General features: G+C 32.6%; 1 protein-coding gene across 1 annotated transcript; it reads right to left on the bottom strand.

The window, feature by feature from the left end:
• Positions 1-402: 402 nt before the first annotated feature.
• On the bottom strand, positions 403-26286 carry LOC101497912 (uncharacterized). The gene is made up of 35 exons (XM_012713160.3): positions 25859-26286; positions 25383-25550; positions 24832-24921; positions 23718-23854; positions 23513-23603; positions 22976-23058; positions 22741-22847; positions 21657-21809; positions 20495-20559; positions 18906-18993; positions 18753-18831; positions 18070-18178; positions 17265-17324; positions 16354-16472; positions 15189-15558; positions 14937-15121; positions 14767-14836; positions 13376-13523; positions 13109-13278; positions 12517-12867; positions 11375-11542; positions 10960-11253; positions 10150-10326; positions 8500-8763; positions 8121-8219; positions 7848-8032; positions 6005-6340; positions 4736-4889; positions 4520-4630; positions 4240-4407; positions 3639-3753; positions 1441-1599; positions 1248-1360; positions 1108-1167; positions 403-857 (listed from the first exon to the last, which is right to left on the bottom strand). Exons 1-35 carry the CDS (start codon positions 26048-26050, stop codon positions 672-674), a joined length of 5424 nt encoding a protein of 1807 aa, XP_012568614.1. The 5' UTR covers positions 26051-26286; the 3' UTR covers positions 403-671.
• Positions 26287-27235: the final 949 nt, after the last annotated feature.

Here is a 27235-nt window from a genome sequence, read left to right as displayed (position 1 = left end):
GAAGCAACATGTTAGATTGCAGCTACCTATCATTATTACAAAATAGATAATCCGTGAGATATCATGATACTGATTAACTAATATTTTATATATTAATTGGTGTTTAACATGTTACATAAATTTACAAATAGTTAATTTTTTGATTAAGTATATGATGTTAGATTTGATTTAATTGTAGCTAAGCAAGTAAAGTAACATGCATGAGAGTTTAGATGCGCATGGCAAATAAAGTAAAGTCTTAACATGTAAGAAAGTAAAGTCTTAACATGTATTCATAAGTGGAGGAGTCTCACTTCACACGTTGATTTTATAGGGGTTGAATTAAACCCAACCCAAAATTTAATAGTAGACACACTTTCCAATAAGATATGAAGAACAAGTAAAAACCTCACGAACGAAATATATCCTTCCACATGCTAAATATGACCCTCTTTTTTCTTCTTCTTCTTCTGTTTACAGGAAAAGATGGGAGAGACACAATAGGAGGATTTCCCAATAAATCATTTATATCAATAACAAGACCAGCTTACATGATATTACCCCAAACTCCTATCAACAACTACCGGGTATATAATATAATAGTTTATCAGCTTGTAAAGTGTTTCATTTTCCTAAAACTTAATGTAAAAAGTTATAGCTATTAAAAAAAATAGAATTGTAGCTCGTACAATTTATTGTTTCCAGTCTTGAAGAATGTTGACACACATTCTTAATAGCGATTTTGCCTCTCCATTCTTCTCTATCTCATACTGATGAAGGAGCTCGTTCTTGAATTCTTCATTAATTTCACTAACTGAAAACACGGCCACCGAAAGTTTCATGATTTCCAGAAGACACTCTGAGGCCGAAACATGAACCTGATTATGGGTACACGAAACACAAGATGAAATAAAATTATGACTATGAACAGCCAAATTAGAGTAGCCAAACAATTACCAATGGCTAAAGATTATCACTTAAAGAAAGTTAAAAAGTTCTTGTCAAAGAAGGGAAACTACAAATTTAGACGCTAATTTCGGTCACTGTTAATTTTGTTCATTAAACTTTCTGTGACATAGGAAAATCTAACCCATAAATAATGTCTAAGCTAACAAGATAGCGACGTACCTGAGCAATTTTTATTGTGCTTATGCAATGTAGAACCTTCGGAGATATAGAATGAAACATCTGATGAAAAAGAAAACTTACTTCAGATCATTCAAGAATTGGAGTTACTAGAAGTCCAACTAAATGTGAACCTTAATTACCTCCTGAACAAGGGAAGTTACACTGGCATCAACGTAACTTCCCTTGGAGTCCTTTATGACATTGTGGATCCTTGAACAAAGTTCTTTGATGGATAAAAATGCGGTAGTTTTGACTGTACAAAAATTACTTTATCAATAAAGATAAAATAAATCTGGCAGAACTTTGAAACAAAATATGAAGCATAAAGAATACCTGTCCATTTATGTTCGGGTAATAGGAATGCAGCATACATGTGTATTAGGTCCTTTTGCTTTTCAAGAATATCATTTACATGTGCCACATGGATGCAAGAGGTCAAACAGTCTATAATTTTGTTATATGGAATAGAACTCTCTTCAACACTGTCCAACTCTGCAAAAAAGATAAATGTCAAATTGCCAGATACTAAATTTTTAGTTAACAGTACACTAACTAGGAGAATCATAATCCACTTCATCAAGTTGTTGGATACTAATTTTTCAGTTTTTCTTTCTTAAGGAAAAAACTATATATAGTATCTAAGAAAAAAATTGTGCCTAACAGAACCACATGATAACAAGGGAAGCTTTATACCAAGAACCAATCAGACTAATGAGGAGCTAGAAAAAGCTTTTGAGCTTATTTTATAACATAAGCACTTAACAGTGTTTGGAAGAACATATAAAAATAGCAAATTTTAAGAGTCCCACATTGGAAGAAATAAAGTCCGATAAGGTGTTTATAAGTGTTGGGTAGTCTTCACTCTACTAGCCGGATTTGTGGGGGTTGTGTAGGGCCCACCCAAATTCTAAGATAGTATCATAACCTATCCAAGATCCATTGTCAAATATCGATCTGATGATACTTTGGACCAGTATAAGGCAAGGCTAGTTTGCAAAGGATACACAAACATATGAGATTGATTATGAGGTAAAATTTGTTCCACTAGCAAAAATGAATACAAATAGGATTATCCTCTTTTGGAAACACTTTAGCTAAAAGTTAGACCAATTCGAAATTAAAAATGTTTTTGAGCATTGTCAAATATTGATCTGATGATACTTTGGACCAGTATAAGGAAAGGCTAGTTTGCAAAGGATACACACACATATGAGATCGATTATGAGGGAAAATTTGTTCCCCTGGCAAAAATGAATACGAATACGATTATCCTCTTTTTGAAACACTTTGGCTAAAAGTTAGACCAATTCAACATTAAAAATGTTTTTGAGCATGGAGACATCAATCAGAAGGTTATGTATCGAATTCCACCAGGATGCAACTCCATAACAGAGTGAATAACGTATGCATATTAAAGAATGCCTTATATGGTGGTATCCTTGAGGTATATGCAGAGTCAAGGTGACCAATATTTGGAATAAAACATTCTTAGGAATGAAAACTCAAACTTCTTGTAGTCTACGTAGATGATATAAACATTGTAGGTGATGATTAGGTTGAAAAACCAATTCAAAAAGGGAGAAATAAGTGACTAGCTAGTAAGATGTAAGTCAAAGCATGGAACTAGTTGTTCCTAGTAGTATTCCCCATTTGTTATCCCACCACCAAAGACCAAAGTCTACCACATAATCCCAACGTAGAAACATTGGCCCTATCAAAAGGGTCTAATTGGGTGGTGAATCATGTACGGAAGTAATTCTATTTCTAATAAAACCATTCTCAACTATTAATTGCTTTATAATAATAATGAAGTAAAATAAAAAATATTACTCCCTCCGTCCCTAATCTTCAGTCCTTTTAGCTTTTTATTTTGGTCCCAAAACTTTGGTTCTTTTAAAAAATCAAGATATAATTAATGATGTTTTTCTTTTTATACCCTTACAAAAACCAAAAGCATGCATTAAATGTATTTTACTTTTATGAAATGAATTAAGGGTAAAAGGGTCTAGATTCATCTAATTTTATTGTTTCTTAATATGTGCATCCATCTCTAAAAGGACTAAAGATTAGGGACGGATGGAGTAGTAGAATAATAGTAGTTGTGGAGAAAGTAGTAGTGTGCATATAAAGTAAATTAAAAGACCATCAGTTACATTATGAGAGTGCTAATGTGTCCTTTTTTATAAAGTCTTTTTTTTAATAAAAAAAAATCTATTTTTTTTTTATAAAAAAAAGTATTTTTTTTTTATTTGGCCCCTTAAAAAACTTAGCTCTGCGTCCGCCCATGGATATATCCAAAAGGAAAAATGTTTTTGAGGACATCCCACAGAATTGGAAGTGATCGGGAGAGCCCAAAAAAAGACATGCATATAATGTTAGCACACACTGGACTTGAACATCATCAATGGCAGCAATCTAAACCAATTTAGCATGAGAAAGTTCAACTTACCCACAGCACTAGCCATTCACTACCTCGTTCAAGGAACAAATATTTTGCAGCATAGAAATAAAGATCTAAAATTTGTAATAACCTGCTTTACCAGCACCAACGAGCAATGGTGCCTTCAGAGGCTTTGAATTGCATAGATCAAACAACAAGGGAAAAACCATATTAAAGAACTCTGGATTGCCAAAAGCTTTTATAACCTGGAAACATATATTAAAAATAATTAAGCATCTAAATATTTAAAGTTGAGGAAATACATGAAAAAGTTTGGCAAAACCTAATTTTGAGCAACTTATAGCCAAGTTGAGCATGACAAATATCTATGCACCAACTTGAGGGGGGAGGGGGATGTTGACGAATCAAGAGAAATCAGATTTTGTTCTCTTTTATTTTATATTATTCTGTTTATTTTTATTTTATGATTATGTCATTATTAATAATTTATTTTCCTATATAAACAGTTTAGGGTTGTCGTAATAAAATATAAAAGTATTTTGCCATTTACTTTCTTCAAATCATAATGTAAATATTAATGATTACACAAGAGACATAATACTATCTTCACTTTTCACAAAGCTATTTTGCCAAGACCCAGGACACTCATTGGTTTCCGAATAAATGTTTACCCAAAGGAAGGATAAAGCATTTCTAAAATTACTTTGTAGCACCCACAATGAATAACTTACTTGTTCAAGAGAGGCAAATGCTGCTTCGCGATATTTTTTTTCCTTTTTGGTGCATGCTGATGATACCAAATTCAGAATCGCAATGGAAGAGGCAGAACCATCAGCAGAAATAGCTTTATGGCAAGATGTAGATAGAGCACCTACTGCTAGCAATAGCACATCTTTTCCCTGTCATATACAGTAAGTACATTGTGTCTACAGTTAAATTTTGAAGATAATTTTTCATGTCATATTAAAAAATTCAAGTGTCATCATACTCGATAAACTAGTTTTTGTTTACCTCCCATAGGCGGCCAGGAATTTCCTTCATAAGAGACTGAAGCAGAACTTCATGGTGAGAAGAAAGAGATTCACCCAAAACTTCACTGAGCCTACATATAGCCTGTGCAGACTGCAGGTACAACAGCAGATAGTAAGCAGACATCTAGACACAAATGACCAAGCTTAAATCAACATAAGAGCAACGGCTAAAAAGAAGGCAAAATTGACAACTAACTTTTCTTTTCCTTGTCCATGATGATGATGACATGCCATCACAAATCAGTGAAACAATTTCACCTAAGTATAAATGGAGAGTGATTCGTTCCCCGCTTGTATATTCTTCCCATAGTTCTTCAAATAGGCTGGAAACATTGGTATCATCCTCGAATCTGCATAAAAAAATTAAAAGCCAATGAAATAAGTACTTTTAATACTCAAAATGAAGATGTTAGTTTGTTACACAAGCATCATTTCATAATTAGCAGCTTAGCTGGCAGTCCTGGCCAATTTTAAGCTTTAGAATGCATACATCATATACACCTTTAGATAGATGTAAATACCATTGTTAGCCCCACCTAATAGCTTAGACTTTTAGCAGTTGTGGGTCCTTGAAATGGTTTCATCCTTTGAGATAGGTGTCCACATTCTTCAAATTAAACTGAGATTTTAGCTGCGCTAGTATGTTTTTCATCCTATTCAAGGACTCCTCCCCTTAAGCATTTTACTACAAGGCTTACTTGGCTTGGAAAAATGTTATTCAATTTTCGTTTCAAGTTTTCACTTTTAATTACAAAATACCAGTTTATTTTCACTTTGTTTTATGTATTGAAATATTTGAATTAGAAAGAGTGAAAGAAAAAAAACAACTTAAATTGTTTACAATGAAAGTCATTGCATGAGCACTGTAATGCAACAAAGACAATTGTGTTACCATAATACACTCAATGTTTCCCAAGAGCAAACAAATCATTCTAAAGGATAGTGACTGACAGCCAATCACAAGAATTTCTACTTATAAATATATTTTTGTGTTCAAATATATGAAAAATATCTTATAATATCTTGACTGAATCATAGGGGAATTTAGTGCAACATAGATTATCGCTTGAGAATGGTTGTCATAATTCTTAATGTATAAATTTTTATTTCCTTAGTATATGTTGAATGAGAAGAAAATATGGGGAGATATGTTGAATAATCCGTGTGTTTTAACTACACAGCGGAAGTTCTTTATATAGACTTTATGTGATAAATACACTTAATGACAGGAATACTTACAGACGATAGAAATACTTACAGACTTTCTATTTATTTACATACTAATATTTTATTTTCAACAGTATTAAAGTTGTCTTTTTTTGTAATAATACCAACCCATTGCTTAAATCAATATTCAATATTAATATTTCAATATTCATTTTTCTCTTAATATACGATAAAGACTAGATCCTACGACTTCAATGATAAATCCCATCAGAAAAAAAGTTACAAGGATGTCCCTAACCTTGAAAGGAAAACAACTGGAATGATAACTGCATGATATCCACCAATAACATCTGTTGCCCTGGATGAATAGCTCTTTAAGAGCAATGCACATGCAATTTGAGAGTTTTTGTCACCAGCGTTCAAAGCTGCAGTATCTTCAATAAGTTTTTGGGCTTGTGAGACTGCTATATAATTCAAGACTTTTGCACAGGCACCTGCAAAAGCACGTTTTGCAGCAGTACTTTTTTCTTCCTTAACAACTGAAAACAACAACCTCGCCAACATATTAGCATATGGCTTGATATCAACACCAACATTTTCGAGCAACAAGGTAATGAAATTGGCAACACCAACTCTGCACAGTTACAGAAAGCCTCAGTAAATATGAGAAAAATCTGCCCAAGCCTATGAATATGGCAGAAGTGCCAGTGGTGAAATATACTGAGGTTCCATTTATAAAGATTAGAAATTGGATAGTTCTATATTACATTACAAGATTGCACAAGTAAAATTACATGTAAATGACTTGAACCAAATATACATACGCACCACTGACATTTCAAAATGTCAATATTAAGAAGTTTCCTATACAAGCCAAGTGTATTATTGTAGAATATGTAACACTATCCCTCACAATAGTACATGTTACATAAGAGGTATAAATAGCCTAGAGAGTGCGACATTTTAAGAGACTAATAAGGAAACAAATATTTCCTATATTGACAAAAGGAACAAATCGAGGATACTATAAAAACAAATGAGATATTGATCCCTATAATACAGCTAGAGAACAATTAACAGTTGGTTGAATGGATGTGCCATAAAGGATACACCATTTATTAGGTCCAAGGGTACACCATTTATCTCTTAATCTCTTTTAATGGTTTGCCTATCCGTCTAACCAATTGTGCAGTCATTCCAACCTTCAAAGAGAAAAGATTTTTCTCATATACCTTGGCCATTATTGCAAGAGAGAGAATGTCACATAATACGTCCCTTAGCTGCTGAGAGAATCCTTGTTCAACAACCATATTGAAAATGTTCTATCTAAGCTTAACCTATCAAATGCATGCACCAAAAAAGACATGGTAGAATAGCCTATTTTATCCAATCCATTTTTTCTACTGTTACTAATGGGCCCTTAAATTAGAGTATCCTACCACGTGGATAGGGATAGCAAGAACAATGAAAAACATGGACTTTAGAGAAGAATAATGAGATAGCTCCCCCTAAATATAGTGGCTAATACTGCGGGCCATCTTTATACCCTGGAGAGAGAGAAACCCTATAGATAGTGGCAGAGATGAGAAAGTCTTAAAAAACTAAATTACTAAAAGGGTTAAATATGTTTAGTCCCTACAAAACTATAACCTTTCAAGTTTAGTCCCGGAAAAAAAAATTCACTTGTAGTCCCTATTTTGATTTTATGGTGGCCAATGTATCAATTTTTTACAAAAACTTTTCAAAATAGGGACCAAAAGTGAATAAAAAAAATTTTAACGACTAAAAAGTTGAAAATTTCTTTATAGGGACTAAATGTGGTTCAAAGTAGACCATTTATGACGGATGACCCAAACTTGAATTTCCTCTGAAAAATAACATAGCATGAACAAAGTGCATGAAAATAATAAATCTCAATCAACTATATCAAAAGGATGCAAATATATTGGTATGGGAAACATTGTAAACACGAATCATCTACTGAACAATTTAAGTCCTACACTCCTTTTGGTAAAAATGCCGTTAAAATCAATATAAGCACCTCTAGTTTTCAAGGGAAAATGCAAGAACAAAAAAAATTGAGACAGTTCAAGTAGGAAGACAATGCAAAAGAAAATGCATTAGATACATTAATAACAAACCTAGTGTTAAGGCCCACGCCAGATCGCACTAAATGAGAAAGCCGTGGGATCAATGTGTCCAATGATTCTGCATCTACAACTTTTATACACGAGTCTAAAGTCTCCCACATAGGAGAACCTTTGGCAATGGAAATTCTCAAACTTTCAAGCTTCTCTGACTTAATTCCAACATTTGCTGCGTGAAGCTAAAAAAGGGATAACATAAAAGCATATGAATGAGCAAAATTTAATAACCAAGTTCATTGAAGAATTAAATATATCAGTCAATAAAACCTCAACGTAATTGAGCCCTTGGTCTTCTAGGCTTGATAAACTTTCAAGCATGCAGCACACTAAATCAGACAAATGGGGACGGATGGCAGTTCCAGCATGCTAAAAAGAGACAATAAGAGATAATTGCTCAGATTTATTTCAACAGCAGAAGAAATGTTTCAAATGATAGAACTTCAATATTCCATCATCATCAACTATTAATCTTATACAATATGCACACTGTTTGAATGCTTGCAAAAAAGACAAATCAGAAATTTCATGATTCAGAAAGTAAAAACCAACGCCAAAAAAAAAAAAAAAAAGCACAAAAATATGCACACTGTTTGAATGCTTGCAAACACAGGTTGAAGAATTAATGGCATAGCAAGATATTCCGAACCTTCGTAAGCTTCATAACAACTCCAATTGATGCCTTCCTAACACTGTCAACTTTACTTAATATACCTTCTGCAAGCAAAAAGGGTAAAACAATATCCATTGCTTTGTGTGCATCAGAGATATCAGTTAGAGAGATATCACAGAGCCTTGTTGTCAATGTTGTTACAGAACGGCATAGTTTTTCACCAGAAATTCTGACAGTTTCCTTTATGTCATCCATGGCACGAAATGCTCCTGACCATAATCTTTTTAAATGCTTTTCAACCTGTGGGTGGTGGAAGATGGAAAAAAAGCATGCAAATGAGAATAATACAAATATCAACCAGCGCTAAGGTTCTCCTTTCCTTTGAGCTTTATATTATTTCCTAAATGAATCCTTATCAACAGATATAAAAATGAACAATTAAATCAAACCAGTTTTCAGACTAAACCAGCCAAGTCAAATCGGTTTTCACAAGTTCTCATACACTTCCAATCAATAGCGGCTTGGACCGATCAGATCACATGACCAGTTGTGATGCAAGCTAGTTTTTTTAACATTGACGAAGACATCTAGATTTTCAAATTTCCATAAGTATGATGTTTATAGTTTTATATATTTTGAACTGACTGTTAGAGGATCCACGCCGATAAAAAAGGTTTAGCAAATGGATAAGTGACGATAGTCTAATAGTTAGTGGTAAAGGAAGAGTGGAAAAAACTACAGGACAAACCATTAAGAGAGATTTAAGCTAAATAGTCTATTTTTTCACTTAAAGCATAGGGGGAAATTATTGCATCGTCTAATCAATATAGGTGACTCCATCTAGTTGAATAAGGCTTGATCATTATCATTGTATTAGAAGATGTGAGTTTCACTGTCTTAGTTCTGGCAAACACAACATATGCACATAAAAGTTGATTACCGCACATCAGATACACAACTCTGACTTCACCAAATATTTCAAGCATAAGAAACAACTAAATTCACTAATAGAACATTTGCCATATATATGTACCAGGATTACAATGGGCATACTTATGGCTTTCAGAAATTTTGTAGAATAAAAATTCAGCAAATCCAACAGTTGAATCATATATTATCATGATGACCATGTTTACAAAAATTTAAAAAGAAATTAAAAGTCATACATTTCAACATCTGATACTTATATATAACATCATCAAGAAGTTTTTGAATTGTACAAATTTTTGTTGAAACATCAAAAACTTTTCAAATTGTATTAAATTTGTAGTCTTGATTTACTTAAAGAGCACTAACAATTCACTGTTTGGATTTGTTAAATTCATATTCTACAAAGTTAACTGAATATTTTAGCATTTTATCTGGTGTAAAAATAGTTGAGTCAATCCCTTTAAGCCCCTAAAATACTACATTTTGACACCAAATCAAAAACCAAGTGAACAAATCCAATAAAAAATCAAAAGGAAGACACATGTGACCAAATACCCTGAAACTACTCTTCTTTGACAAAAATAAAAGCCCACAGTAACAGCGTACCGCCAAATTTTGAACTGTTTTACTGAAAAAGCCGCACCAAAATAGTGGTTGAGGTTTTTGTTGTAACATGTTCTTGCTATGATTTTAAGGATTCCTTAGCTATTATTCTGAGCTTGACATAGAAACTTAAAAAACAGTAATATTAATGACCTCATAAAACTTCCGTCCTTGAATAATATCCGCAAGGGCAAGACAAGATGCTTCGCGTGACCGCCAAAGCCTGGATCCACATTGAAGTAGTAAATCATCAATAATGAGATCTAAGTGTTCATCAATGGTTTTCTTTGAGTCAGCCACTAGTGCCTTCCATATGTGTACCATTGCATCCTGAAGAGCAAAATAAAAAAAATATAAGCAAATGAAATTTAGTGTGTGAATATGAGAATTCATATATTCATAATACATATTGTAGCCAGCTTGCAAAATACGAATTGTTGATAGAAGAAGTTGAGAAAACTATGAAGTGTTGAAGTTATGGGTTTTAAATAAAAGGAGGATAAAAATAACTTTTTAGTTGATACTAACTTGATACAAAAGACTAAAAATGGATTCCAATTCATAGGAGTACATAGACTCAATCCTAAATAAATAGGGGAATCAGGGAACAAACCATAACAATAATAAGTAAAATAAAAACCAATATCTAAGAGATAATCTAAGACTATAAAGTGATTATTGACATTAGGGTAGAGGCACAACTTGGCAAAAGTAATTAGATTTAAAACTAAAAACCTTCTGGTATGAAAAAAGTTTATTACCATTTCTGCAGAATAACAAGGAATTATTCATCAAGTAAAAGCTAACAAAGTTAACTAACTTAATTTTTTAATGATTTTTGATCGAATCAATAAACTGGAAAAGCAATGCTGTGTTCAATATAGAGACATTGTGAGGTTAAGTGTACAAGCAGAAGCCAGTGGTTTTCTGCCAGTATGATTTTCAATCAGTGGTGGAACTTACCTGCACATTTTTATCAGGATCATACTGGTAGCGTACAAGCCTTGGAATCAAAGAGCGTAAATGTGGTTTAAGAGCATCCCCTGCTTGCTTTGCTATTTTTGAGAAGCCAAAAGCAGCAGCTCTCTTTGAATTCAAAGAAGCTTGATGATTTGCTAAATCCATGAACTTATAAATTAAGTCTGGCTGTCCCATCTCGTTTGCTAAGCTACATAACTCCTTGTAAGTGTTCAGTTTCCCTCCGCTAACACTTTCACCAAGAGCTCCATCTTGAAATACTTCAGAATCTTCAACAAGCTACACAACAAAAATTCAGGAATATAAGTTTAAAAAAGAAACGGAAAATTAAAGGAAGAAGAGAAAGAAAAATGGCCTTGTTTAACTAAAGCAACAATTTAAGGATATACTAGAAAATTACTTTGATGGCTCTTTTCCGTTTGCCTGACCCAGTCAACGTATTCACCAATGCATTCACCAAATTCTGTTTCATAGATTCATCACCAAGGTCATACACAATACTCATGCCTTGGGAAGCCAAATCTTGTGTGAGTTCATTCTGTTCACCAAGAAGGTGAGAAAAAGCCTCCTGCATTTACATTAGAGTTGTCAAACTTGGATCTAACTCTAAAATTACTCCTATCCTTTAGAGGAAAAGGTAAAGACTAGAGTTATGAGTCAACAATATCATGTTCCTATATCCTGAAAGACCCATCTAACACAAACATAACCTTCATGGGATCCAAATTTTAAATCCCTGATATCAAGTATCAACAACTAGCCCAATGGTGACATAGAATGCAATTAATATATAACAAATAAAAGCACGTTCAAATTCAAAACTATTTACACCCCAAAGACAGTCCAGCATAAGGAATAAGAGTTTAGTAATGATATCATATACATAAAAACAAAGACTATTATTCCTTGACCATGTGCTTTTCTTGGGCGTCGTAATATATGTAATCCCCATCATTATGGTTAAATTTTGAAATGATTAGTGTGAACATCATTAACAATATTCCGCAAGTTTGAATAAAGCCAAAGGAAAACTACAAATAATTTCTAATCCATATTTCACACCAACTTCTCCGTGAAATCTACACTCTCCTTTAGCATATAAATATGAAAACAAAATATGGGACAACTATACAACTGAACCATCAGACATATTGTTAGGATTTAGATTGGTTGTAATTAGAGTAGTTAAGAGTTGTTCTAGTTAGTTAGTTAGGAGGTAGTTAGGACTATTGTGTATAAGTAGTCAAGTAGGGAGTTACGGAGTTAGATAGGATATCATTGAATATTGTAAACATTTGATGAAAAGAGTAGTGACTCTATTGTGAAGGAGGAAACCCTTGAAGGAGAGATTTTCTCCTATTCTTTCTTATTTTTTAATAAAAAAAGTGTTCTTTCTTTGGAACAAATTCTTGGGTTCCTAACACATATATTTATATTAAAGGAACAAATATACTTGAGTTCAGTATATATGACCTTTAAAAATAATACAATACAAGAAGTTTGGCAAGTTACAGGGAAATTTTTGGTTTCTGGATGCAATACCTGAATTTCTGGAAGCATTTTCTGAATAATAGGATGATTGCCACAGTACTTTGTAAGTGAGACTAGCCAGACAGTTCCAGCACATCGCTCTTCTTTCCTGCTGCTATACAACAGCACATCAAAGAGCTTTTTGATAATTGCATCTCTTGCAGAAGCATGATATTCTTCACTATGTTCACTTTGTCCATTCGGAAACTGCTTTGACACAGAGGAGTTTAAATCTCCCATCAGAAAATTTGAAGCAGTTGACAGTGATGTGAAGTTAGTTCTGAGAATTGTGTCAGCATTGACAGGAACACCACCCCACAAAAAAGAAAGTGCTTCCCCTGCAGCAAACAGAATATCCTCAACCTGAAATGATGGTTACCTACATAAGACACACTTCATCTCACAAAGAAAACAAAATAATTTATAAAAATAAAAAAATAAACCCTTTGTTCTCAATCAAGATCAAGGAATCCAAAAAAACACAATACCTAACTTCTCCTAAGAAAAAAGTAGGAAAAAATAAGCAAATTGAACATTCGCACCAATATAAGTCATTCATAACAAGCAAATCGTATAAAAGAGGATGAAGCAGAATTTGAATTACCTTAGATCGACAAAGACTGAAAATCAAATTTAAGGCCATATCTAGATGAGAGGATGATACTTCTTTTACACATATATGTCCAATGGATATGACGATCTTCTGTATTGCTTTAATATCATCACTCAAGATAAGCTTGCTCAATTTATCATGTAGAATTATCAGAATTCCATCTGCAGATAAATCAGATATTCTTATATTTGCTCTACTGACAGCACAATTAATATTGGTCTAACAAGAATTTGGTCAGCATACATGATTTAACTTTACCTGAATTAGAATCATCAAGTGGAGGTAATGAAATACGTAGTCCAATATGACCTAATGCTTGCATTGCAACAGCAGCAAGAGCAGCAGTTTCAGAATTAACCACGTCAACTAGGCATCTAAGTGTTTTACGGAGAAATATTTCTGGCATCTGTCAAGATTTTGTATGTACAATATTAGAGAATTAAAGAGATTTTGGAACTCTGAAAATTTAGAGGAAAAAATGATATCAAATCTGTTCGGAAAAGTTTACAATACATCATCTTAATAAACAGGCTAAGAGTCATCAAGCTTTATTTCTAACATTTGTAACTAACTCTAAAAGTGTCAACAGACATATTAAAGGCTCTTTAGATATCTATTTAGCTGAAAAGGTCTGGCTACAAGCCAGCGAAAAAGTCTTTTGGGCCTACCAAGCCAGTCTACTTAACTAAATATTAATAATATTTTTTATTACTATTATTATTATTACTAGCGTGCACATGCCCGTCTGTCCGTTTTTCTTGATAAAAATAATAGAAGATAAAACTTTGTATGATAGTATAAAAAAAATAGTTATTTAATTAGTAAGACAAAATAAAATTATAAATAATTATTTAAAAGAATGGTAAAATTGGAAGAAAAAAAGTTGTACCAAACCTGGTATCCTTCTATATATAGGTATATATATATTTAAAAAGATTTATTATTTTAAGTAATAAAAAAATTGTAAATAAATTAATTTAAATGAAGGGTAAAATTGGAAGGAAAAAAGCTACACCAAAACCATGTAATCTCTTTATATATAGGTATAGACATTAAATTTTGTACTTTGTTAAATCATGAATTTGCTAATATTTTTTGTAATTTAAACATACTAACTTACATCAATTTTAGACATATTTAAAGGTATTATTATAAAAGGAGAAAATCACATACAAAAGGACGGGCCTTAAAAAAGGGACCTATAACAAGTAATAAGTCAGGCTCAAGCTTGACATTTTCAAAGTAGGTTAGACGCAAGTCTATCTTAGCCTATTTCTACCCCTAATAAGCACTAACATTATACACTAACATACACAATTACGAAGATATTTATTTTTAAATTAAATACATTGAAATGATTATTATACCCAAAAACCAAGATTCAAGTTTCATTTGATAAAATGAATTGCAGAAAATGAATTTCCTCAAAAGGCATGATGTTCAAGATCCATATTGCAATTTGCAATCAGACGACTCACAACTCCTTGATAAAACCAACACACTGAGCAAAGGTATTGAAAACATACAAAAAATGAATAAATAAACAAGTAATAAACAGGTAATATGTAATCTAATTCAACTACTAATTACAGTAAATAATAATCAACTGATAATAAAAATATATATATATGCAGTAAAATAAAACTTACAGGTGCTCTAGACAAATAATCTGCAGTTACATATCCTATTGCGCAAAGCGCGGCATGCTGAGTCTCAAATCTATCAATAAATCCATTTGATATTAGCATAAACAAAATAGGTCAAAAAAAGTTTAATCCTCAGAAACTGGACTAAAATATTACAACACCAATACACAAACCTCGACTTGTGTGTTTGGCTGAATATTGAAGTCAATTCTGAAATAATATCAGATGTTGCAGGGAGAGGAAGAGCAGAAGACACAATTCCCAGTAAGCATGCAATGGACTCCCGAGTGTCCCAATCCACATGACTCAGAAGCTGCTTAAGCCATGAAACTTTGAGCGCATAATGTGATGCTACCACCTATAAAAAAAAACTGTGTCAGAAAGGACACAAGAAAGAAAGCAATCAAGAAACTATAACAACTGACCTCTGGCATATGTGATCCAATTATAAGCAATGACTTGGAAGCAGTGACATGCAACTCAACAGAGCCTTCAAATGACATAGAGTGTTCCAGGAGCAAACAGAATGTCCTCACTGATGTCTGAAATTCAGACGATCCTTCTAAGGACTTGTCCTTCTCCAACTCTGACTCAAAGCACTTCATTAAAAATTTGATCATAGCAACATATGTGTTTGAAGGAAAAAGAAGGTCCTGGTTTCTAATTTCAGTGGACTCTAATAACTTGGGCTGTTGCCGGAGAATGTAATCCAGCAACATACCAAGTTTGGGATACTTTAAACCATCACTTTGACTTTCAATTTTAAGCAGACAGAGGCCTTCAAGTGCCATTTCTCTGTTTCAAACCAGGGGAAAAAACTCACTTCAATTAATGAACAACATATAATCAGTCAACTTTAGATCACAAGAAACATCATAATTAAATCACCCTAGAAACCTAACAGTGCTAGAATCACGACTGAAAGTTTTCACAAATTATCCAATGAATAAAGTTGAAAATTCATAACTGTAGCCTTTAGGGAACAAAAAATGCATTACAGGGTGAAGAGTCACTGTTTTACTTAAAAGAGAGAAAAAATTGGTATATTTTTGTCAAAATTAACACAACAGCATGTCTTTTTCTCTACTTAAGTTTGCAGAGTTGTGATTAGTACTAAATACTACTAGAGGAAGCAGACTATTAAAACTTGAATAAAAATGCATATTATAGTTTTGTTTCCATGCTTTATACAACTGTGACATGCACAGTTAAATCAAGGCAAACATTTTTTCGATTACAGATTGAACAAAGAAACAATGTATAAAGGGTTCATTCTCTCATTGTGCACGTACATTGGGAAAGACATGCAAGCAATCATCTGAAAGCTTTTCAATGAAGAGAATACAACAATAATAGACTTCATTTTTTCTTTTCTTGTTTAAAGAAGAAATTCAATAAGACAGAGAAGATAATTACAAAGTTGGGAGGATAAGGAAATCGCTTAAAGTAAAAGGAAAACACAAACAAGAAAGAAAAACACCATGGGAGCATAGCTACCCAATCCATCGAAATATCTTGAAGCAAAACCCCTTCAAATGTTCTTTAACTCATCACAGCATGTCAGCACATTGCAAACAGAATTTGTTATACCTGATATCTAATTTAGCATCTGCTGCTCCTAGCATACAAATATAGCGACTGGGACAATGTTGAAAATCAAACAAAGATGTTGCCCATCTTACAGCACAAAAACGTACTTCACTTTCCTCCTGTCATGAAAACAAAGCAAGTTCCTGTAAAAACCTCTTTCAAAATTTATTTGGATAGAAGAAGGATATTATTACAATGAAATAGAAGGGGAGGAAAAAGACATCTTTCTTGGAAGAACAAAATCTGACAAAGCAAAGCTAAAAGGAACAATTACAATTATAATAGTACTAATAATTAATAATAAATGTTTTATAATTCTTCTTCATGCCTAATATTTAAATGAGCCCTGAAAGTGAAAGAAACCAAGTGAAGTGCACCAACAAGATGTTATTGAAACAATCATATCCCAAAGCACATCTCAGCAGAGACCTCAATTGAAAAATCTGAAAATTATACTCTAGCCAAAGACAGCATTAAATGTCATAAAAAATCTTGGAGAAAGCCAACTTTTCCAATAAACCTATTCCAGTTGCAACTAATGTTGAGCAATGTAAAACTAAATGTACAGTTGATTCCTAACAGTAACACACTGCATATAAGAAAAGTAACAAAACTTTTGTTAGGTCTATTAAATGTAACATATCATACTTATAATTCCGTGATAAGTCAAATGCACAATGCGGCGATGCTTCATTGAAACTTCTTTTCAAATAATTTTATATAAAAAGATAAATTATTTGAGAGGATAAAGTACAAAATACAGAGCTTGGAATGCCCAAAAGTTTTAAGGTAAGACATTTCTTCCCATCATCTACCTATTTTTCTGTCTATCATATTGAAGACGAAACAAGGTAATATATATGTACACAGTCCCATAAGGGGAGGAAAAACCGATAAGTTGTGTGCCATACCACTTGGGAATTTTTTAGCAGAAGCGCCTCCAAATCTTGTAACACAGCTAGTGGGGCTACCTGATAGTCAAGATAACACAGTCAATAAAAAATGTAAAAGGAGGGTAAAGTCTCAAATCAACCAAAAGTTCAAAAGAGCGTGATATGATGTTTTGAAAATTAAAACAGAGTCCAACAATTTTTCCTTGGGCCAACACTAAACATTTTAAATTTGGAGATAATTTCATATTTATGACATGAGTTGGACCCAACCCAAAACCTAAGTAATTTCATATTTATAGAGATACAAGACACCAAATCCTAGATAAATAGGAATATCATGGAACAAATTGTTTGTGATAATAACTAAGTAATAAGAAAAACTAATCCAAGAGATATTCACTAATCCATGATATTCTAAGATTAAAATCTAATTCTACAAGATAATTCAAGATACACCAACATAATATCAACATTCTAAAATGCTTTCTTATGTTCTAACATCTCCAATAAAAACACAACACCTCAACCCAAAAAAACAAATAACAGAGGGAATGTTAGTTTGAGAGAAAGAGTTTCTTGCTGACGTGTTATTCTGATCATCATATCTCTACAAGGTTGTACTTTTTCTTGTCAACAAATTACATGCTATAAATTAATATGTCCTGTATCATATATGCAAGTGAGGTAAACATCAACAGTGTCACTGTTATTAACAGACTACTTTCATATCAGATAGAGTAACAACTAAAACTTTGTAATAAATCTTCCATTACAGACAGCATTGATGAAAATAGATTCACATAAGAGACAGGCAAATATTTACTTTGTATGCTGCAGCAAGCGATATTGTTGCTTCTTGAACAACAAATCGGAGAGACTGGGATTCAACTTTCAATGCATGAAATAGACGAGCAGCCATGTCAATCTTTTCACTGAGAACACAGGTAACAGCTCCATCAGCAACTACTTAATACAACTTACACAGGACCTAACTCAAGAACTCAATTGTCAGAAAAAAACAACAACCAAGCCTTATCGACTATGTGGAGTCGGCTACATGAATCAAACAACACCATAATGTTCTGTCATAACTCATATTTACAGCCAAACTATTGGCCTCTAAATCTAAGGAATCAATTGTCTTCTTGTTTTATTAAAAAAACTATCAACTGAAAGATGAGAAACACATAGAAAAAGCAACAAGAAACCATCCTAAAACAAAGGGGGGAAAGAGAAATAAATGACTTGAGCTATCCAATCCCTTTTAAAATCCATAGAAGAAATCTCCCAAAAAGAAAACATGTATTGAAACTTCAAGGGAAACAAAGAAAACAACTCTATGCCTCCAGCGCATAAAAGATTTGAAGTAGATATTCTCTTATAAACAGTAAGTGTAATCTAAACCATATTTTTTGGTCCCGCCAATCCAAATAAGTTCCAGAAAAAGGCAAACAAATTTACCAAAGAAGAGAAAAATTATGACCAAAGAAATAAAGAGACTGGGACCTGAAAAGGTGAGGCATGCGTTGTGCAAGCAACCCAATTGCTTGAAAAGCATAAGTTTTGACATCCCGAGCACTGGCATCTGAGTCAACACTTAAAAATTGAATACGAAATAAACTAAAATTATTCAAATACAAATTAACTTTATAAGCAAACCTGCTTCTGAACTTGAATAATTGTCAAGGGACTTCATAATTCCACTCAAAATAACAGGACCCATTAACTTAAGCTGATCAATTTTTGCCTGCATTTATATTTACAAATATTTGAGATGATGAAGGAACAATGCTTTGGTATGGGACAAAAGTATGTATATATGGTACAAACTACAAAGTAGGGTGTGAAATCATTAGCAATGCATCTCACTAGGTATATGAGGTTGTTCATCTTTAACTGAATTCGTCACACAGAGGTAACACTCGTCCTGCACATGCATGAAAGCAAGCGCTCACCACCATGCTACCAAATTCTTAGTTAATATATGTGACATTTACTATATATGCATACTTAGAAACACTGCTTCCATTATTTAATATACTTATTACGATAAAATATGTTACTCCGGACCCAAATATAAGCAAAAAAAAGAAGACATGTTTGGTGGTCCAAAATATCAGTAAAATTTAACTAATTTCTTCTTATTTAATGCTATTATCCTAAAAATACTATTCGATTAAACAAATCCCAATATAAAATTAAATTAAAAGAAAGGGTAGCTTGGGGAATGCAATTACTTATTTTATTGCACCAAGAAAATTAAATGACATTAACTACTATTCTTAATATGTGTGTCGTTAGTTTTTTTGCTTATAATTGAGTCTGGAGGGAATATATTTTAAAACTATATGTAATGTAAACTACGTTTAACAAGCATAGTATATTAAGCATGAATAAGTTTTCATGTTATTAATGTATATTAATTTATTTATTAGTATATTAATTTTATTGTTTTATATGATAAGTGTAATATAGAATTTCAAAATATGTGTACTTATTAAATCAATCTAGTTTGAAACACACTGACTTATATTGATAATACTTTGTATTTTTATAGAAACCTCAAGGTTTCATGAAAATAAAATTTGAAAACTTGACTTATATCAGTCGACTTCAACCACTGACTGAAGTGATCTAGTACCCCAACCAAGTCAATCAAACTCTGAGTTTTATATCATTGGGACATCTATTAGTTAAATTTTCAGTTAGCTTCCTCGTTTCCTTTACTACATTTTCTCGCATATACCTTTTTAACTAATGGCTGCCTATTAACTTCACACCAAAATGATAATCTAAATAAAGAAATAGAAACCATATTACAATTTATTTCAATGTTCAAACCAGAATTTGTATTGAAAACTTCATGCAGTATCTTCAACTGAACCATTTATAACAACTCCTTCCGTCCCATATTAAGTGTCACATTTAGAATTTTTGTTTGTCTCGTTATTTGTCACTTTAGAATATCAATGAATCATTAATTATCTTTTGCCACTATTCACTTTTATTTGTGGAATCTCAACTCACATAACTACTCTATTAACTCATATTCATAAAGGTATTTTAGTAAACGAAACTTATTTTTCATTGAAATTAGCACACTCGATGATTTTCTTATTAAGTGTGCATAACCTTAAAAGACACATAATATGAGACAGAGAGAGTAGTACTACTAGGCGAAAAGAGAATTTTGTTCTACAGGTAAGACATACAAAAAAAATCAAAAAGCCAAGTAATATCATACTCACATGCTTAAATACCCAAACAGTAAATTCCATTCCTAACTGCTTCAACCTTGATGTGGTACCATTACCTGTTAAATTCCAGAATACATAATATTAAGATAAAGACTAAAACAGAAAAGAGAATAGTAAAAGGGACAACAATAAAATTTGCACAGATGTTCCAATCTTTAATCTATACAACTGTGTCTCTTAAATTTAGGACAATGACGACGAGTTTTATTGAAACAACAGCGAGAAGTTACAATTTTCTGACCTACATGAAAGCAAGAAAACAATTTAAAAATAATAATTACAAACACAGAAGATATCCATTTGTTTCCTCTATGGTGTTTAGACAATGGTAGTAGTTTATTAAATTTTCAGAAAGGAAGATTACAATATATATATACACACACACACATATATATGAAGCATTGTGGTGCTTTGACACAAACCCGTTCGACATGCGAGAACAAAATATATGCAACTTGATTCTTCTTTGTTAGAGAAAAGGCTATCAACAAGAGTTGAAGGTGCTCCAAATTGCCACGGAAAAGCAATCTGTAGATCTATTAACAAAGGCCTTGTGTACTACTCAGTTTCTCGTTTTAAGGGATAAGCTCAAGGGGTTTGACTTTCATTCTATAGATCGACCAACTTGATCTCGAGGGAGGGTTTGTTAGACAACACCAAAAGGTCAAGTGTGACATGGCATCCATTCCCCAGTTTGTTAGTTTCACTTTGGCTTAATGACATGGTTGTCAATAACTTAGTTATTCTGTTAGTGTATCTCCTCTGTATAATCTCTATACATAGATTGTAACACTCATTTATCACATCATGAGAATCAGAATTACAATTTCGAAATGCAAGCTCTCTAAATCTTTATAATTCTCCTTTATCTTAACAGAAAGCAAACACTGTCAAAGAAAAGTATTATGACTTCAAAGATATGATCTTTTTGCATATGAAATAACTCTATACACAATAGATGAAGCCGATAAGTTGTTCACAAGTGCACAAGTCGTATTATTATATTGCATGTGTGATGAATGAACATACAACCATGCTATCGAGACCAAAGCTAAAGCAATTAAATTTTGCAAGTAAATGGTCCACAAATTTCAAAAAGAAGCACAAATGTAGCACATTAAAGGTCAAGATTAATAAATAAACAATTTCCTACCATAAATGCAACCAAAAATGCACTGCAAGGTGGATGGGAAACTGTTTGCTGCTGCAATAGACCGACAGAATATAGACATCAACTTTGCCTTTAGCACAGGACTCCCAGGACTGACTCTTGATTCTGAATCAACATTTTCAACTCCAACAGTACCTACATTCACCGTCAAACATGTTTAAATACTAAAGAACATAAAACTGAAAAACTTGCAAGATATAATAAGAATTCACCAACCATGAGAAAGAAAATGACATCAAAAAGGCATACCAGAATTAATGAATAAATGCCTAGTACAGCTAATTAGCTATCAAAGATATATATATATATATATATAAATATATACACACACACAATAGCTTTTGACCTGGAAGAATTTAACCGTTAAATTCCATAAAAAATCACAACGTTTAAATCATTCTCTTGATTTAAATTTTTAGACTGAATAGAAATATATCAGGAAATAAATGTAGTTGAGTGCTTTCTCGTGATTATTTTGAAATTTAAAACCATGAATAAAAGCAATTACCTTATACTATACCCACTTCGATCCCTCCGTGTTTTCTCCTTACCACACCGAGAGAGGACTAAAATTAATGTGACTGTTTTCATAGTAAATGCCAAAGACCGACCCAGTGGATGCCTAAGTATGTTCTTTTATATTTCATAAATGCTCCCTCATAACAAGAACACAGACAATTTTTAAGCCCCTTTGCCATTTGTCGAAATTGCACTTAGTATAAAAAAAGGGGGCAGCAAGAACAAATGTGATATATGAAAAGAGGGCCCAGTTCAAACACACAGGATGTGTGCAAAAAGTTGCCCATAGTTATTTGATATATGAAAAGAATAATAGGTAGTTAACCTAATTGAAAGTTAAAACTAAGCAGACTCTGAAGCGCATGGATGATGGATAGTTAATTAATGTAAGAATCATGCAGGCTCACATTTAAGATTCGCATGAAACTTTCACATATATACATATAACTATAATCATGAACAAATTGAAGAAAAATACTGAAAATATTGTAACTCTATATTAGACAACACATATCCTTATATGTCAACAAAACTTTTTATAGCTTACCATTATATAGTAAAAATAGTCTCTTTATCAGATTTAAATCATCTAAATTAGCCCCACTGGCCTTCTTCTTTAAAAGCTCCTCACCCCTCTTGACCACAGGCTCTTCACTTGAGTTAATTGATCAAACAACAAATGTGATCATTCACAAATAAAACACCACAAAGATATAACTGAGAAAGATAAGTTAGTAAGAAAGGGCAAAAATAATTTCAGTAAAATGAGATCTAAAACATACCAATCTACAGAAGCAGCAATATATAAAGGATAAACAACTTCAGGGTCAAGCTCCATAGCTTGAATGACATTCAAAATACCCAACTGCACTAACCAAAAAACAAAATAAGACAGCTTTTAGTAACTTTCTTAGTAAAGGCACAAATGGACGTGCTTATATGCATCCAAATATGGATACACTGACATGTTTGCATCTATGTTCAAATGAAAATTTATAAATCAATAACAACAATCAGCAAGTCCTTTTCAACTAGGTAGAGTTGGCTAAATGAATCAAACAACACTGATTATTATTCAAGTCCTGAGTTATATAGTCTTGACTTCCTAGTTCAGAAAGATAAAACAAAAATTGAACAGATTATCCTTAGAGACAAGAAACTCTCGAGTTAGACAGTGTTCCTTCTGATTTAAGAAAAAATGTGAAGCAAGATAGATAGTAGTGGAAGAAGTTACCAGTTCTCAGTACCATGATAATAAATCATCGTACAATATCTGACTTTTACGTGGTAAGGTAATGGTAAAACCATTACATGATTACCTTTCTTAATAGGAGCTCATTACTTTGCAACTGTTGTTTCCCTGTAACACGATTGGCTTGAGCAACAGAAAGTCCGGGAGGGAATCCACCACTGCCAACAAAATAGACACCGCCGCTTTATTTAAATGGGACCGAAACAAACTAATTTGTGTTAAAACAAATATAAATATCATAAGCTCCATTTAGTACAAATCCAGCTCTAGACCTTTGAGAGACCCGTTGGTACAACATTGTATGAAGACAAAACTCAATAAACAGCTCCCTGTCATGAGAATTGTTCACTTTTTTATACTTCGCAGCAGCTTCATCACCAATTTGACCAGAGTGGCACTCACCAATTACCTAAAAACAAGCTGCAGTTCATTAGAAGGAGTAGTCATAACTCATATTCCAAAGATCAATAACTAAGCATGATTCTCTGAAACATATATCGGGGCAAATAAGACTCCGAGCTAGGTTCAGGACAGAATAATTATGACAAGCAGCATTCTGGTGCACGTGGGTATTTTAAATCCCTTCTTGAAACTTTCCTCCTTTTCTCACTTGCCAGCCAACCAAAATACAGTGCAAGTGCAACTAATGCCAGTACTTCAAGTTTTCCCAGCTTCTCATGTGTGTGTGTTAGGGGATAACAGAATAGGAAAACTTAATGTAAGCAAGCACCTCTGCTTGTGTCAGCACTTAGTTATAGAGTTAGTTAGGTGGTAATAGTAAGAGCATGGACTTAGCTTAAATAGATTAAAGGGAGATTCATTCTATTTAATATTTGGGAACTGAGATTTTGCCTTGTAGTACAGAGGGGAAACACTTGGAAGGAGGACCATCTCCTTTTCAGTTCTTACTTCTTCGACCAAAGATACATTCATTCTTTTACTATCTACTACTGTCATACATTCGTACTACTCTTCAATTCTTGTTTGTGAGTTCATAACAGCTACTAGTAAATATAAGCACTGTTAGAGTATATGCTTGTTTTGGTTATGTACATGGTCGGTCATGCTTTTCTGAACCCCTGCTTATGATATTGTGTCTTATGATAGGCTGCTGTTGTTAGAGACATCTATCAATAGTCTGTTAAGCATCATAGGGAAGGAGCATATAATCACTACTTAGTTTATGACAGAACATGTTTTAGATAAATAAATAAATAAATAAAATGATAAAATCATTGACCAAGGGAGGAGTAAAATGGCCAGAGTCAATACCAGTCTTTGCCCTCGTAGTCAGACTTAAAAATACTCGATAATCAGAAATATTCAAGTATCTAACAATAAAATATTTAGTTGCACAACAACAGAAAGATTCAGAAGGGTTGATACCTTAACAACGACTCTAAGGATAATTTCCTGGTGTTGAACAGGAAGTTTCGAGATGTTCACCAAGAGATCCGGTGCCAAATCTTCCTTTACCTGATTAAAATACCAAGGCATTAGATTGTCTCCACAAGTTCCATTTATGTACTCAATAGCGGAAAGTGAATGTCCGTGTGTGTGCAATGTACATACTCGGTTTATCATAAGAGAGGGAATATTTTTTAGAGTCCTACTCCTATCTCTACTATCAATTATTAGCCAAGTGCTTAAACCAATGTTCTCAATTGTGAATTGCAAAAGATAGTGGTTTGGTCAAATAATGCAATGCTACACTGCCCTAGCGTCATCATTTGACAACGCTCTGTACAAAATAGCGTATCGTGATACAATAGCATTCAGTACAAATTCCTCTATGCTACAACATATAGAGCCACTATAGCCGCTATTTGACAACATTGACTTAAACAGGAATTATCAGCATCAAATTTCACACTATAACAACAAAACAGTAATACTAATAACAAACAAGCACTAGAAATAAAGAATGATTGAAAAACCTTAGCATCAACACGTTGAAAAGCCATCTCTATATAGACAATGCAAAAATTCCTTATTATCGGAGCAACACCAGTTTCCGAATACAATTTCCACAACTCAATCAAAGGCAAACCGATATCAGACTGAAGCTTCACTCTCTTGTTCACATGACTCAAAATCTCAAGAACCTGTCATAAACACACAAGTTGCCAACCATTAAACTCTTACCAAACCACTTCTCCATCACTTGGAAACCTCAATTCAAAAACAAAAATAAAAAATCACAGCAACAAAATGAAATAAACTGTGCAAAACCGACGGAAGGACACGTAAACAATTCGTTACTCACAGAATGCCTCGTAAACCTAATTTTGTATTAGCAATAATTTATATTCGTTAATTCAGTAATTGTGACATGAAAAGAGAAATAGATATTAATCGACTTTACAACGATGAAGGAAAATGAGCGATGAATTGAAATTCGGCGTAGTAGTACCTTGTTACGAACGGAGAGAGATTGAGAGGAGAGAGAAGAGATGGAAAGAGGAAGAAGCTTGGAAAGTAACGGTTGGAGGTTGGAATCGTCGCATAGAGCTAAACGAGTTAGCATCCGATCCAGCATTTCTTCAATCTCAGAGTCGGACTTCGGTTTCAGTGATGCTGCAGTTGAAGAAGATGATTCCGCCATTTTTGGTTTTCGATTTGATAATTTTATTTCCTCTTTCAGCAACAAAAAAGTGAAAGTGTTGTTTCTGCGTTGTGAAATGGAAAATGAGAACACCGTATTGATTACGGTTATTATATATGCGGTGCTTGGCTCACTGGCTGCTTGCGCTTTAAGACAGCTTTTGAGTCTATGCTAGTCTTTGACTTGTTCTATATCTCCAACTAAAACACACCATCATCATTCATCATGGTATAAAAATATTTCTCTCCTTTGTAATTTTCCCATCATTTTCAAATGGAATACTTATTGTTGATTTACCAAATGGAATAGCTATGTGTTAATTGAGTTGATTAGTTACAACAAATTTGATTGTTTTTGTGATATAAACTCGTGTATATTTTGATGTAATAGAAATTAATAATTTCAGTTGTTGCATAAATGTTTTACGAAAATACACCCCGAAATGAGTAAATGGAGAAAACAACAACTATTTTAAAAAGAAAATATATTTTAACATCAAAAATTTTATGTTAAATATGGTGTCTTTAGTTTGTCATGTGTATTTTTAAAATACATAAAGTAAGAGAGAAATATGAATAAATATGTGCGGTGTGGTGTTACTATTTTGATGACAAAATAATACAATTTTTTTAAAAATTAGAGGATTGACATCATATAATTAGAAATGAGAGACTATTTAAATATGAACAAAATTAATGCATTAAAATTATAAGTTAATTGTCTTTTTCGTCTCACAATAAATATTGTTTAAAGTTTTCGTGCACATAATAAAAAATACAATAATTATAAATAAATAAATAAACAAATAAAACTCATTTTAACAAATCACTCAATTTAATTATCGATAAATTTTTATTATTTTCAATGTAAAATATATTTTGAAAACTGCATATATAATTATTATAAAATAATAGAATAAGAAAAAATAATTAAATTTATATTAAAAATGATAAATATTTTGAAACATATCATTATTATAAAATAATAGAATAAAAAAATTAATTAAATTTATATTAAAAATGACAAATATTTTGAAACAGTTTGTTTTTTCTTTTTAATTGATATTTATTCTGAGATAGAGGAAATGTCAACGGTGGTAGATGTCACTAATTAAAACTAGAAGCTAGAGCTTCGTCCTTGTTCTCATGAGCGATATATGATTGTGGGACTTATAGAACAAGACAC

The sequence above is a fragment of the Cicer arietinum genome, chromosome 2 (genome assembly GCF_000331145.2).
Source record: "Cicer arietinum cultivar CDC Frontier isolate Library 1 chromosome 2, Cicar.CDCFrontier_v2.0, whole genome shotgun sequence".
NCBI classification, from domain to species: Eukaryota; Viridiplantae; Streptophyta; class Magnoliopsida; order Fabales; family Fabaceae; genus Cicer; species Cicer arietinum.
Note: the sequence above shows the minus strand (reverse complement) of the source record. Positions and strands in the feature narration are given on the sequence as shown.